Source organism: Babylonia areolata, chromosome 16 (assembly GCF_041734735.1).
Source record: "Babylonia areolata isolate BAREFJ2019XMU chromosome 16, ASM4173473v1, whole genome shotgun sequence".
NCBI classification, from domain to species: Eukaryota; Metazoa; Mollusca; class Gastropoda; order Neogastropoda; family Buccinidae; genus Babylonia; species Babylonia areolata.
The window spans coordinates 12,113,082-12,127,531 of record NC_134891.1 but is presented as its reverse complement, the minus strand read 5'-3'; the positions used below and the strand labels follow the sequence as shown (position 1 = coordinate 12,127,531).

At 40.7% G+C, this 14,450-nt stretch overlaps 1 protein-coding gene across 4 annotated transcripts in view; it reads right to left on the bottom strand.

Moving 5' to 3' along the window:
* Positions 1 to 14,450, bottom strand: part of LOC143291155 (uncharacterized) — a 47,184-nt gene that overhangs the window by 9,812 nt on the left and 22,922 nt on the right. For all 4 annotated transcript variants that reach the window (XM_076600838.1, XM_076600840.1, XM_076600839.1 and 1 more), the window contains exons 2-5: positions 8,939 to 9,143; positions 6,660 to 6,946; positions 5,049 to 5,207; positions 4,137 to 4,362 (exon numbers count right to left, since the gene is read on the bottom strand). In XM_076600838.1, coding sequence (XP_076456953.1) covers positions 4,137 to 4,362; positions 5,049 to 5,207; positions 6,660 to 6,946; positions 8,939 to 9,143 — 877 coding nt within the window. The remainder of the gene's footprint in view (positions 1 to 4,136; positions 4,363 to 5,048; positions 5,208 to 6,659; positions 6,947 to 8,938; positions 9,144 to 14,450) is intronic.

Sequence of the window (14,450 nt, the reverse complement as noted above, 5' to 3'; positions counted from 1 at the left end):
TCAGCACATATCCTGGTATCAGTGTTCCATTTTCACCACTTTTTGACTTTTGTGTAAACAAAGTGAGTCTATGTTATAACCTGGTTTCAGTTGTCTGTGTAAACTTAAAGTTGTCATTTTCTCTGGAAATACTTTTAACACTAAATTTGGCATTTAAATTAGAAAAATTCAATTCTTTCCACTTATTTTGCTTAGAATGACAATGCACCTCTTGGATGGGTAAAAAAAAAAAATTAAAAAAAAAAAGAAGCCAAAATACTGCATAATAAATATACTATTAAATCTAATTCTTTATTCACAAACCTCAGCACTTTGGTTTGATATACTGAATCACTGATTAATGGCAGTCACTTTTATCAATTTTTTTTGTTCAAATAGGGATTTCTTTCATTTAGTATGGATACACTGATGAATACATCTCTTTGGGGCAGCTAATAATATGGGAGATTAATCTGTTTTGAAGCATGGGCTTTCATTTGTTTTCAAACTGATCTTTCTCATCTGAAACACTGCATTTTAAAATTATACTTAGCGTCAAGACCTTTCACAATGTACATTGGCCCAAGTGGTCTTATTTGGAAAATACAAAATCGATAGCGTACACCATTATATTAATATTCTTTTAGCACGGCGTGTGCAGAGATTGCTCGCAGAGTTGAACAGCCACATTTTGTTTTTCATATAGCGTATCTGATCAAGAATCCAATATGTGATTATAAAAGGAGGCGAAGAAAGAGAAAGATTTGTGCATGCCTCATCACTTACTGGATTATGCCCCAAAATGCGATTAAAAAAAATCAACAAAATGAAATTCAGTACACTTTTTACTGTCAGTTAAAATACAAACCCAAAGTGTTAGCTCCCTTGGTAAACCTAGAAAATTTCCAGTTTTGACAGCTCTCAAAAGCAAGTCCTTCTCACCTCAAACAATGCTGTCTAGTACTTTGATTTTGTCCTACAAATCAGTTTAACAAAACACTGAAGTTTCATATCAACATTCATACCATTATCAAGAACAATTCTTAATTCATGAGATTAACCTCGACAGGATTAACCTTGACACATCCTGTCGACTGCTAAACAGGCTTCATCGAAAGTTTTTATCATAAGCGTTCTTCAGACACAGAAAGCTATGATGCCATGGATAATTACTCTTATTCACAAACCATTCTGGCGCCCAGCAAACTGAACATCGTTTGAGCGACAGTATTCAATGAGAGGAGACTGGGGAAAGTTTTATGTTGCCAAGGTCCTCAACTTCCACTTTCAGACATTGATACTGCACTTTTGTCTTCTTGTCTTGTCTATTTTCCCGTGGTAATCCCTGTGCAGGGCAACAATCCACAATGGGGAGGGGGTGGGGGTTGGGGGGGTGGGGGGGGGGCTGTGCTCAAGGAAACCGATGCTGATGTATGGCCGTTCAGCTCCTTAGTTCAGCCAGGGGCCCCACTCAGCATCAGTCAACAACAACAACAACAACAAAAAAGCAAAACAAGAGAGGCAAGGCCTTCAAGACTCACTTGTGATAAATTAAGTCCCCTAGCATTAATTACAGAGTAATTTCCCTTTTTTACTAGCTGCACCAAAACGTTTGGAAAATAAATAAAAATTCCATGCTTAGCAAAAGAAGCTCCTGTTTGAACAAAAAATGATAATAATGACTCATATTGTTGTTGTGTCAGAATAAGAGGTCAAAGTGCCAAGTTTAGAGAATACAAAAAATATAAATATAACAGTAAATGCAGTTTGCAAATAATTAGGCTTCTTTTATTATTTTTTTGTGCTCATCCCAGAGGTGCAATATTGTTTTAAACAAGATGACTGGAAAGAACTGAATTTTTCCTATTTTTATGACAAATTTGGTGTCAATTGACAAAGTATTTGCAGAGAAAATGTCAATGTTAAAGTTTACCACGGACACACAGACACACGGACACACACAACCGAACACCGGGTTAAAACACAGACACACTTTGTTTACACAAGCGAGTCAAAAAAAACACCCTGTCCTGCAGCTACAGTGAGCCTACTGCTCACAGCCAGGTCTCAGTCCTAGTCCTGATGGCCCAAGGAGAATACACTTCCTCAATGATTTTAAACAATAGGAGGAGTTTGTATTATACTCCATGTTTGGTGATACATATACTTACCATGTCAAACTGATGCAAACTAGGCCTATCGGTTTGCTCTGCTTGGCCAAATTTCGTGCGGCTAACAGTGAAAAGACGCCCCTCTTTGCCTGGTCCGCTCTTAGCCAATCAAACGCCTCTAAAAGCTATAAGCGCTGAATCATTCCGTTGGCCAAGGCTCTCCACGCCATCTTGTCAGGTTTTCGCTCTGTCTCGTCGTGCGCTTTTTTTGGCTATTAAGCGTGTTCATTTGGCCTTATTTTGTTGTATGCGGCTTGTCTGTATATTTTTCTTACATTCTGTGTACTTGTTTCGACTCGGCCCCCTCGATTCGTTCATATGCTAATATATATTGATTTGAGTATGTTTCATCTCTGATTTGTCTCTGCACAAGATTCAGCTATATAAATATAATAATAATGTTCATTGTTGTGTAAAATATTTTGGTGTGTGTGTGGACTGGGTGGAAAGCGGGGAAGAAGAGAGACTTGTTTCAATATAGTGATATCATTGTAATATCATTTGTGACACTATGTTGTTTATGTACACATATGTGCTTTGAACACAAAATATAACAATGTGGAATGCATTTACTAAATTATCAGTGTACAAGAGAGAGAGAGAGAGAGAGAGAGAGAGAGAGAGAGAGAGAGAAAGAGATTTTTTTTTTTGAGGATAAGAAATATCAAGCATTGGTGTTTTTTTTTTTTTGGTTTTATTTTACATCCAGTCCCTGCCCTTGATTTGGGTCTGCACTACATGATTTTAAATAAAGGCATAAGAATGGTGGAAATAAAATGTAGGGAAAAAAGGAAAATGACAAACACACACACATGAACGCACCAAACAACTTTCCTTCATTCATTCATGCCCCCCATCCATCTCACCTTCTCTCTATCTATGCCCCCCATCCATCTCACCTTCTCTCTATCCATGCCCCCCATCCATCTCACCTTCTCTCTATCCATGCCCCCCATCCATCTCACCTTCTCTCTATCCATGCCCTCCATCCACCTCACCTTCTCTCTATCCATGCCCCCCATCCATCTCACCTTCTCTCTATCCATGCCCTCCATGTGTGTGTGTGTGTGTGTGTGTGCGCGCGCGCGCGTGTGTGTATGTGTGTGTGTGTGTGTGTGTGCGCGCGTGTGTGTATGTGTGTGTGTAGTATTCTTATTTGTTTGTTTTCTAAATAATCAAACTGTTTCTTGAATGGTACCAGTTAAGGCTGTTATCAAAATTAAAGGTTCTTCCAGACTCCCCCCCCCCCCGCCCCCCCCTCCAAAGACTTTTCCACCCATGGAAATGGTTCTCTCATTATTTCCCAAGACTTTTTCAGACTGTCGGGACCCAGTGCAAACCCTGTAGCAAACAACAACAACAACAAACAAAAAAACCCCACCCCACAACAGCAGACCTGCAACCCTCTTGCCAGACCTAGGTACCCAATGTCATGTGAGACTGTTGACTTGTACACATTTTACGTCGCTCAGCCTTAAATTTGTATGTTTTATTGTAAAGCACAGTGAGCCCCATGTGAGGTGGGGGTACTGCACTATATAAGCCTGCATTTATTATTATAGATGGTACTGCGCTATATAAGCCTGCGTTTATTATTATAGATGGTACTGCACTATATAAGCCTGCGTTTATTATTATAGATGGTACTGCACTATATAAGCCTGCGTTTATTATTATAGATGGTACTGCACTATATAAGCCTGCATTTGTTATTATAGATGGTACTGCACTATATAAGCCTGCGTTTATTATTATAGATGGTACTGCACTGTATAAGCCTGCGTTTATTATTATAGATGGTACTGCACTATATAAGCCTGCATTTGTTATTATAGATGGTACTGCACTATATAAGCCTGCATTTATTATTATAGATGGTACTGCGCTATATATGCCTACAATAATAATTATCATGATTATTATTACTATTATCATTATTATTATCATTATCACTCTTCTTCTCATTATCACTATCATTATCATTACCCGAGTCTGCAGAGTCCTGATAGGTGCGCATGTCAGACGGGGACAGGTGGGTGGAGACGTCCAGGCCCGAGGGAGACACCTGCTGGCTGAAGCTGGCCGGGGAGAAGCGGGGGGTGGAGTTGGTGGGGGAGGCGGGCAGGCTGTCCCCGTCCATGGGCTGCACCAGCAGGTCCTCAGGCAGGAACTCCTTGAGGCGGCTCAGCAGGCCAGGGAAACTGTGGGCCAGCTGGGGGGACACACAGCACTCTTTCTTGTTTTCTTTTTTTTTCCCCCCAAACATTTTTATTCACACAAAGGATTACATACAAAATACATATTTTACATTAGGAAACGTACAACAATATATTGATCCGAATATCAACCATTCCGCATCAAGCATCACATTGGCAGAACAGCAAATATTCATTCAAACATTGATCTGTGTGATATTATAGCGCACGATTTACAATGAAGTTGTAGTAATGACAGAATTTAAACTATCCATTCACACAGTGGGGGTGGGGGCACCCCCGTCTCAGTGAGTTCACATGGAAAAAAAGACTTCATAACATTTGTGTTGAACACCCGTTATAACACTTGTGCTGATGCAGATTGAAAACACTCTTTATAGCATTGAAAACACTCTTTATAGCATCTGTGTTGACATTACATTGTTGATACAGATTGAAAACACTCTTTAGAACATGTGTTCACATGACACTTAGCATCAAGCATCCGTGGACACAGGGGTGTCAGAGGGAGTTCACAAGGAAAGAAAACACTCTCAGTTACATCTGTGTTGATGCAGACAGAAAACATTCTTCTAACATCTGGTTAAACGCACCCTAAAAAGTAAGCATGAACCTGTTCATTTCCAATCCCTGTCTCAGCTCTTGGGAACCAAATGAGAATTCATGCTGGCTAGACACTCACCTGGGCAGCGTACTTCTCTCGCGAGTGACTTTTATGCTGCACCCAGTGTCGGATGGCCTTGACACTGTCCCGGTGACCAAGCACGGAGGATGGCAAAGCATGGAGAGCCTCGATCATGTCGTCCACCTTCATCTCCAGAAAACCATCACTCTCCAGCACCTGCACACACACAGTCCAATACAGTCCAATACCTTTACACACACAGTCCAACACCTGTATACACACTGACTGATAATCTAACTCATTTCATCTTGCATGCTCTGACAGCCAGTGTGCTTCTTTTTGTTTCTCAGTCTGAGCTGTGCTCAAGCACTGAATCTGAATTCATCAACTCATTTTTTGACTTATATAATTTTATCATGTACTCATAAAAACTGTTGATGTCTTACAAAAAAATATCCACCACACACAAAAAAACAAGAACAAGAAAAACACAAAAATCAAATACAACAAGAAAAACACAAAAACACCACTCATCCCACACCCTTTCATTTTATTTTTTAAACCTTTCTGATAAAGTAAACAACTATGGAAAGGATGTGACTTTTGAGAAACTTCTGGGCACTGATGAAATCTGGACACAGTTCACTATTTTCAAGCATTTAAAAAATATTTTATACAATATTGTGTTCACGGTCATGATTACAAGGCAGTGTTTTATACTTGGCAAATATGAAACAAATTCTTCTGACACATATTCAGAACATTTGATCATGCTAATCATATCTAGAACAAATGTTGTAAACACTGACAGATAAGGCAATATAAGTGAATGGTCTATGTGAAGTGTCTATCTTTTTAAAATCTTATTAAAAAAAACTATTGCAAAAACCTCCCTGGCAGGGAAAGTTTCACAAGCTGTAATCCTTGCAATTCTGAGCAGGTTAACACTAATAAAGACAGACAGGCAGGCAGACAGACAGACAGACAGACAGGCAAACAGACAGAGGCAGTCACACCGTGTTAACTTTTCCATTAAGGTTCCTTTAAAAAAAAAAGAAAAGAATCTGATCTGGATAAGGTTTGAATACTTTTATTTAGAGTGACAATATCAGACTTCTCCAGTTTTCAATGACGCTGTAAAACCTTGGCGTTGGTATCAATAGGTATGATACAGACACACTTGTGATGAAAGCAAACAACAAGAAAGACAGACCATGGCCAGCACAACACTTAGATACTTATGTGGAGTGTTGGCCTAGAGGTAATGTGTCCACCTAGGAAGCAAGAGAATCTGAGCACACTGGTTTGAATCACACCGGCAGTCACCAGTATTTTCTCCCCCTCCTGAGTGGTGGTCTGGACGCTAGGCATTTGGATGAGACAATAAACAGAGGTCCTGTGTGCAGCATGCATTTAGTGCACATAAAGAGCCCATGGCAACAGAAGGGTTGTCCCTGGCAAAATTATGTTGAAAAATCCACTTTGAAAGGAAAACAAATACATCTGCAGGCAGGACAAAAAAAAAAAAAGAAAAAAGAAAAAAAGAAGAAGGGTGGCACTGTCAGTGTAGCGACGCGCTCTCCCTACAGACAGCAGCCTGAGTTTCACACAGAGAAATCTGTTGTGACAAAAAGGGTAAAACACAAACACAATACAAATACAGCTCACCTTGTCCAGATCCTCCTTCAGCACTTTCTGTGCCTCCATGGCCAGGTCCGTCATCCCGCTCCGCAGCGCCACCATGTAAGTCTGCATCGACGTGTCGGGGCTCAGTGTGGACTGCAGGAACTCTGTGCACAAGGTGCACAACTCTGAGATCTGCAGCTGCACTGCTGTGGGCAACAGCGTCCAGATGTTTTTCTCACTGACGCAGATGGAGGATGTGTAGCAGAATTCTATTATCTGCTCCACTGACACGGCGTCAAAGGTCTCAAGCTTGATTTCCCTTGGCACCCCTGCCGAGACGAAGGTCTCTGATGATTAATGAATTGTCAATACAACCCTCATTTTTCACACGTGTCTGAAGGTCTCCAACAAAACAATCATTTTTATTATTATCATTAGTGATACTTACAGAGCACCTAAATTCAGTTAAGAGACCAAACTCTTAGCACTTTACAATCATGGAGTCATATGCACTTAAGGCTGCCTTCCTGGGTAGGGCTGACTGACAGCTGCGTTTATGCGCTCATCATTCATTTCCTGTGTCGTTCAATTAGATTTCAGTCATGCGCATGCAGACACACGTATATCAAATGGCAGTCAAGTAACTCAAAGGAAAAACAGTCTAACACACATGCACACACACACACATTCTCGACTCCAAAAACCTTTCTCGTTAAACCTTTTTCACAAAAATGCCTCCTTCAAACTATTTGCTTGACAAATACTCACTCACAAAAGAAAGCAAAGCTCAGGTCAGGTCTTAATATTTTTCATGTCAAAATGGATTTCTCTGCATGATATTCAAGAAGCTCTCCCTTATAAAACTGCATGTGCTGTGGTTATGCTTTTCCTTGTGCATATGTCTATTTGTATTTCTTTTTATCACAACAGATTTCTCTGTGTGAAATTCGGGCTGCTCTCCCCAGGGAGAGCGTGTCACTACACTACAGCGCCACCCATTTTTTTTTATTTTTTCCTGCGTGCATTTTTATTTGTTTTTCCTATCGAAGTGGATTTTTCTACAGAATTTTGCCAGGAACAACCCTTTTGTTGCCGTGGGTTCTTTAACGTGCACTAAGTGTATAAAAACATACTTGTGTCTTCATGAAGTGTCCTTTGTGCACATGCATGTGTGTGGTGTGTAGGAAAGGGAGATCTAAGAGTAACTTTTAACCCTTACATCACCTGCTATATTCAAGCTGCTAATAGCTGCTAGCTGGCTAAGTCAGCTGCACAGTACAGCTGAAAACGGCTTGCAGCAGAGTAGCCAGTGCAGGGTTCAAATTTCGTGGGTGCCTGGATGCAAATGCTACGAAAAGTTGGCTTGGGCATGCAAAGTTTCTGTTGAGAGTGCCCAGATGGCACTAAAAAATTGAAAGAGGCGAAAGAAAATTAATCAAAAGACACACCAAGAATGCAAGCTCGAACGCGGTCGACTGAAATGTAGTCTGCTGCAGCTCGCTTTACGGAGCAGCATCTTTGTGTGTATGTGATTGGATGTTGACGTTCATGGCGCGTTAGCGACGAACGATGTTTCCAATCTTCAAAGTTAAAAGAAAGGCTCCCAAAACAGAGACAAAAATGCAGGATGACAAAAAGAATAAAAAGCAGGAATACAAATCGAAGTGCCAGCGCGTGTACAATGAAGCCTGGCAGAAAGACTTTCCTTGAAATACCGTTGAAACAAAGGAAGATTTTATTTCATTTTATAACGCTGGCACCCAAAACCACAATTAGGCACTCAAATGTTTTGTCCGGAGTGCCCAACTGGCACTAAAAAAAAAAGAGAGTTAAATTTGAACCCTGCAGTAGGAATGTGGGGTACTCATTTTTTCCTTGTCATGTGGCACGAACTCTTCTCCACTGTCACAGTCAGCAGCAAATTATATTCTGCCAAATAACTTTCAATAAGACTTGCAGATTGCTGTCCCGAAAAGCATGGTCCAGTTATAATCTGAACTGATTGAAGAACTCGCCATTGTTCAAACTAAGTTAAAATTTTTTTTTTAAAAGCCGTTGAAAATCGCACCAAACTGGATGAGAGTTGGTTCAACAATGAAAAGGATATTTCCGGTACATGTGGAATGATGTGCTGACTAAGTTTGGTGTTATTTTCTGAAGAGTAGTGCAAGATTGTGAACACTAATGCTCAAGTTGCCGACCGGTGCCAAAGCGTTCTGCCTACAAGTCGCCGTGCGGTCACTGTGGTGTTCTCCTGGCAAGTCGCCCAGCAGCGACTACAATGACCAAAGGGTTAAAAGCTTCACTCTGCCTTCACCTACCATTGGAGGGAGAGGGGGGGGGCCCCAAGAGAGGACCGAAATAAGGCGAGGAGGCCTCTAGCACCAGGCGGTGGGCGGGAATCCGGAGTTCACCACATCTGATGACAACGTCACACAGCTGGCCTCCGATGCGCAGTCTGTTGATGGCAGACACCAGGCAGGTGGCATGGTTAACCGATGTGTAGTGCAACGCTGTATCCATCATCTGAAACACAGGTGAAATTTACAGGTGAAAAGGTGTATCCCTAATATGAAACAAAGCTATACATTATGGGTGTGATGTTGTATCCATCATCTGAAACACAAGTAGAAACTATAAAGGAAATGTGTGTCCATCTATTGGAACACAGGTGTAAATCATAAGTGTAATGATATATATGTCCACCTTTCGAAACCAGGATCGTATGTAGTGTAATGAACATACACGTGTCCATCATCTGAAAAACTGGTATAAATTACAGGTGAAATGGCGCGTCAACCTTTTGCAGTGTAATGTAATAAAACATATTATAATTTGTGGTGTAATGTAATACAAATAGTAAGTTTATTTTCTCAAAACAGAAATTAGCATGTGGTAGTTTATCTGATCCTGCCTGTATCACTGTGTCCCTGCAGTGAAAGACTGGCCATTGGAGATTTTGTGTACTGTGCTAATTATCAAAAGCATGGGTGTAATGCACTGTGTCGATCATCTGAAACACCGATCATCAGGTGAGTGATGCAATGACATGTCGATCACCTGAAATTGGGTCATGAGATGTGTAATACGTTGGCTTGTTTGTGACCCAGTTACCTGAAACACGTCACCAAAGGTGTAAAGCAACGCAGGGCCCTACCCATCACTCGAAAGACAGTTCAACGCACTTCATGTCTCAATACATTTTACAGCTATCTACAATTGACATGTGTAATCTAAATTCTATTACAGATAAAGAGTGTACAGCCAGATAAGTATTCATCCATTTCATGTGTTCAAAGAGACAAAAAAACATACAATATTTTTTCTTTTACCTTGCAAATTCCTGCATACACCTAAAGGCAGTAAAGGTTCATTACAATGCTTCCCAGTTTTTCTTTCATTGTTTGAAAGACTGAAAACAAACTGAACCAAGTTCACTGGATCAAGTAACTGGCATCCTAGGTATTGACTAAAGCGTGTAGCAATTAATCAGGGTCAGCCTCAGTGATTCTCTCTCTCTCTTTCTCTCACAGTTCTTTTACAGCCACCATTAAGGTATAGATGGGCGCGTCCTATGATGTCATCAGTCCTCTCACCCTCCCCACTCCCTATAGGTAGACTGGGCAGACAAACATGCACACAGACAGATACAGAGAGAATGACAGAAAAACAGAGAGAAAATGAAAGAGGGAGACAGGCAGACTGATACGGACAGAAAGAGAGAGATAATGGACAGAACTGTGTGCAGACAAATATGCAGCAAACAGATAAACAATCTACCCATAGCTGAGTACCACATGGAAACTTCAACCTACTGCTGAGCAGAAATGGGACATAGCTAAGAAGAAAATGGGAACTACTGCCCACAGTTTCACAGATAATGGGTACTTTTTATTTTTTTATTTTCTTATTTTAGCTTAAAACAGATAATGGGAACTCCCATCTCAGAGCCTGTAGAAATCGGAAACTCCTACCCACAGCTAAGTAGATTATATGAACTCTTACAGCTGAGCAGATAATGGGAACTCCTACCCACAGCTAAGTAGACTATATGAACTCTTACAGCTGAGCAGATAATGGGAACTCCAACCCACAGCTAAGTAGATAATATGAACTCTTACAGCTGAGCAGATAATGGGAACTACTACCCACATCTAAGTAGATAATATGAACTCTTACAGCTGAGCAGATAATGGGAAATCCAACCCACAGCTAAGTAGATTATATGAACTCTTACAGCTGAGCAGATAATGGGAACTCCAACCCGCAGCTAAGTAGATAATATGAACTCTTACAGCTGAGCAGATAATGGGAACTCCAACCCACAGCTAAGTAGATTATATGAACTCTTACAGCTGAGCAGATAATGGGAACTCCAACCCACAGCTAAGTTGATTATATGAACTCTTACAGCTGAGCAGATAATGGGAACTTGAACCCACAGCCGAGCAGATAATGGGACCTCCTACTCACAGCAGAGAACATAATGGGAACTCCTACCCACAGCTGGGCAAATAATGGGAACTCAAACTTACAGCTGAGCAAATAACGTGAATTCCAACCCACCGTAAAATGAGATAAACGCATAATGGAATCTCCCATTCTGAGCTAGGAGATAATGAAGACTCTGACCCACAGTTAAACGGATAATGGAATCTCCCACTCAGAGCTAGCAGATAATGGGAACTCCTACCCACAGTTAAACAGATAATGGAAACTCCCACTCAGATCTATCAGATAATGGGAACTCTGACCCACAGATAAACAGATAATGGAATCTCCCACTCAGAGCTAGCAGATAATGTGAACTCTGACCCACAGTTAAACAGATAATGTGAACTCAGACCCACAGTTAAACAGATAATATAAACTCCCAATCAGAGCTAGCAAATCATGTGAACTCTAACCCACAGTTAAACAGATAATGTGAACTCTAACCCACAGTTAAACAGATAATGTGAACTCTAACCCACAGTTAAACTGATAATGTGAACTCTGACCCACAGTTAAACAGATAATGTGAACTGTTACAGCTGAGCAGATAATGGAAACTCCAACCCACAGCTAAGTAGATAATATGAACTCTTACAGCTGAGCAGATAATGGGAACTCCAACCCACAGTTAAACAGATAATGTGAACTCTAACCCACAGTTAAACAGATAATGGAAACTCCCAATCAGAGCTAGCAAATCATGTGAACTCTAACCCACAGTTAAACAGATAATGTGAACTCTAACCCACAGTTAAACAGATAATGTGAACTCTGACCCACAGATAAACAGATAATGGAAACTCCCAATCAGAGCTAGGAAATCATGTGAACTCTAACCCACAGTTCAACAGATAATGTGAACTCTAACCCACAGTTCAACAGATAATGTGAACTCTAACCCACAGTTCAACAGATAATGTAACCCACAGTTAAACAGATAATGTGAACTCTGACTCACAGTTAAACAGATAATGGAAACCCCCAATCAGAGCTAGCAAATAATGTGAACTCTGACCCACAGTTAAACAGATAATGGAAACTCTGACCCACAGATAATGGAAACCCCCATTCCGAGCTAGGAGATAATGAAGGCTCTGACCCACAGTTAAACAGATAATGGACACTCCCAGTCAGAGCTAGCAAATAATGTGAACTCTGACCCACAGTTAAACAGATAATGGACACTCCCAGTCAGAGCTAGCAAATAACTGGAACTGCTTCCCACAGCTCAACAGAAAATGGGAACCCAAAGGTGTATAGACAATGGTCTAAAATAAGAAGACTGGATGGAATCATACCATCAATTGCCAACTGATTGGTAGTGGATGCATTTTTGAAACCTTTCAACATACATTATCATATATTTTGAAATAATATTTCAGAGTGCTGCTCAAATCTACAGGTGTTTGCATATATTTCTCATTTTGTCATTATATATATATATATATATATATATATATATATATCAATCAGTATATGTCTAATGATCTATAATGCTCTCTCTCTTTCCCTCTCTCCCTCTGTGGGACAAATGGCTGTCATATAAAAGAAGCACCAAGTACACAATCTCAAAACAAACTGGATCTCTGCAGCATTACCACTATATCAGTCATCATTATCATCATGTCATAAACCCTCCACAAAATAATGGAAACAAACTGCAACATTCTGAGATTTTTAAGGATTAAAAAAAAAAAATGCAAAGGATGTGGAGAACTGGGGATCTGTGAAGAGGGGAGAGATGGGGTAGGAAGGGGGGGGGGATATAGTGGAAAGGGGAGAGGGGAGGGGGGGATATGGTAGAAGGGGGAGGAGGAAGGGGGAGGGGCTTCAACACATCCTTCATAAAAAGGATATGGGGAAGTTAAGGATGGGGGTGTGGGGGAGGTTAGGAAATACTGGTGGAAAGGGGAAGGGGGAAGAGGTTCACCCTCCAGACAAAGAAAAGGAAAACTTTTTTTTCTTCATATAAAAGGATATGGAGAACTTAGGAATGGGGGGAGGGGGGAGGAGGATCGTGGGGAGTGTGGGGTGTGTGGGGGGGGAGGGGGAAGTGGGAGGAGGGGGAGGAAATACTGGTTGAAAGGGGAAGGGGGAGGGGGTTCACCCTCCAGACAAAGAAAAGGAAAAGGTCCCTCTGTGTCAGAAGAGCTGTGACAGACATATGTATCCTGTTAGCAAGGGGAGATTCGTGAAGGGAGGAAAAAAACGATGACGAAGAAAAGCAAGGCCTCTGAGAAAACTGTGGTCTAAAATAGCGTAAACCCCCATTTCCTTTTCTTTCTTGAAATAAATGTGCTTGGTTTAAACAGCATTTCTTATTTAGAACAAGTCACAATACACCACAATCACACTCACATATAGAGATAAACATGATAACAAGAAAATCTTATCCATAGTTCTGTCCTGATGAAATTGTATCTAAAGTACGTGACAGATGTTTTTGCAGCTAGTAATGCATAAACTGTTGACAAATGATTTTCATGTGTTTAGTTTCCTCAAATCATACATTAGATGCGAGAAAAGTTCAAAAAGATGAATGCTTACCACACCTATGTATTATAAACATGGGTTACATGAGTGAAGTGGAGGAAGAGAAAGTATCCTGGAATTGGTAACCTTATACAAAGCACATGGTTTGAATTATGTGCCTTTGTCTTGTAAGGACTGAAGTATATAAGAGTAAGACTATCAGTATTGTTTGTTTTATGTCATAAACAGATTGAACTGGATATATCTATGTTTCATTACTGTTTGCTTAATACTCTTTTCTTTTTATCCCTGTGAAGAGAGAGAGAGAGAGAGAGACAGAGAGAGAGAGAAACAGAGAGACAGAGACAAAGAGACAGAGATGCACTTGTGTGTATGTGTGAGTGCGAGTGTGAGCATGTGTGTGTGTGTGTGAGAGTGCACAGGCGAACATGCACACAACAAGAGTATGCGGGTGTGTTTGTATGTGTGCATGCACGTGGGTGTGTGGAAAATAAAAGAACAATCACTGACATGGTAACATGACTTCACCATCCCAGATCTGTAAACTAAATGCCTTGCTTGACATTGGCATTTTACAAAATACCCCCCTTCCCACTCCTTGAACACACAGTCAACAGTGTCAAAATGACCTTGGTTGTTCCTGTTGAGGTCCAATGAACAATGATAAGTCAGGTCCCACACATCACAGGGAGGGAGGGCGAGACAGAGAGAGAGAGAGGCAGACAGAGAGAAAGAAAGGCATACTGAGACAGACTGAGAAAGAGTGACAGAAACAGAAAGACAGACACAGAGAAAGACAGAGTGAGAATAAAAATAAATAAAAAATAAAAAAAGAGAGGGAGAGAG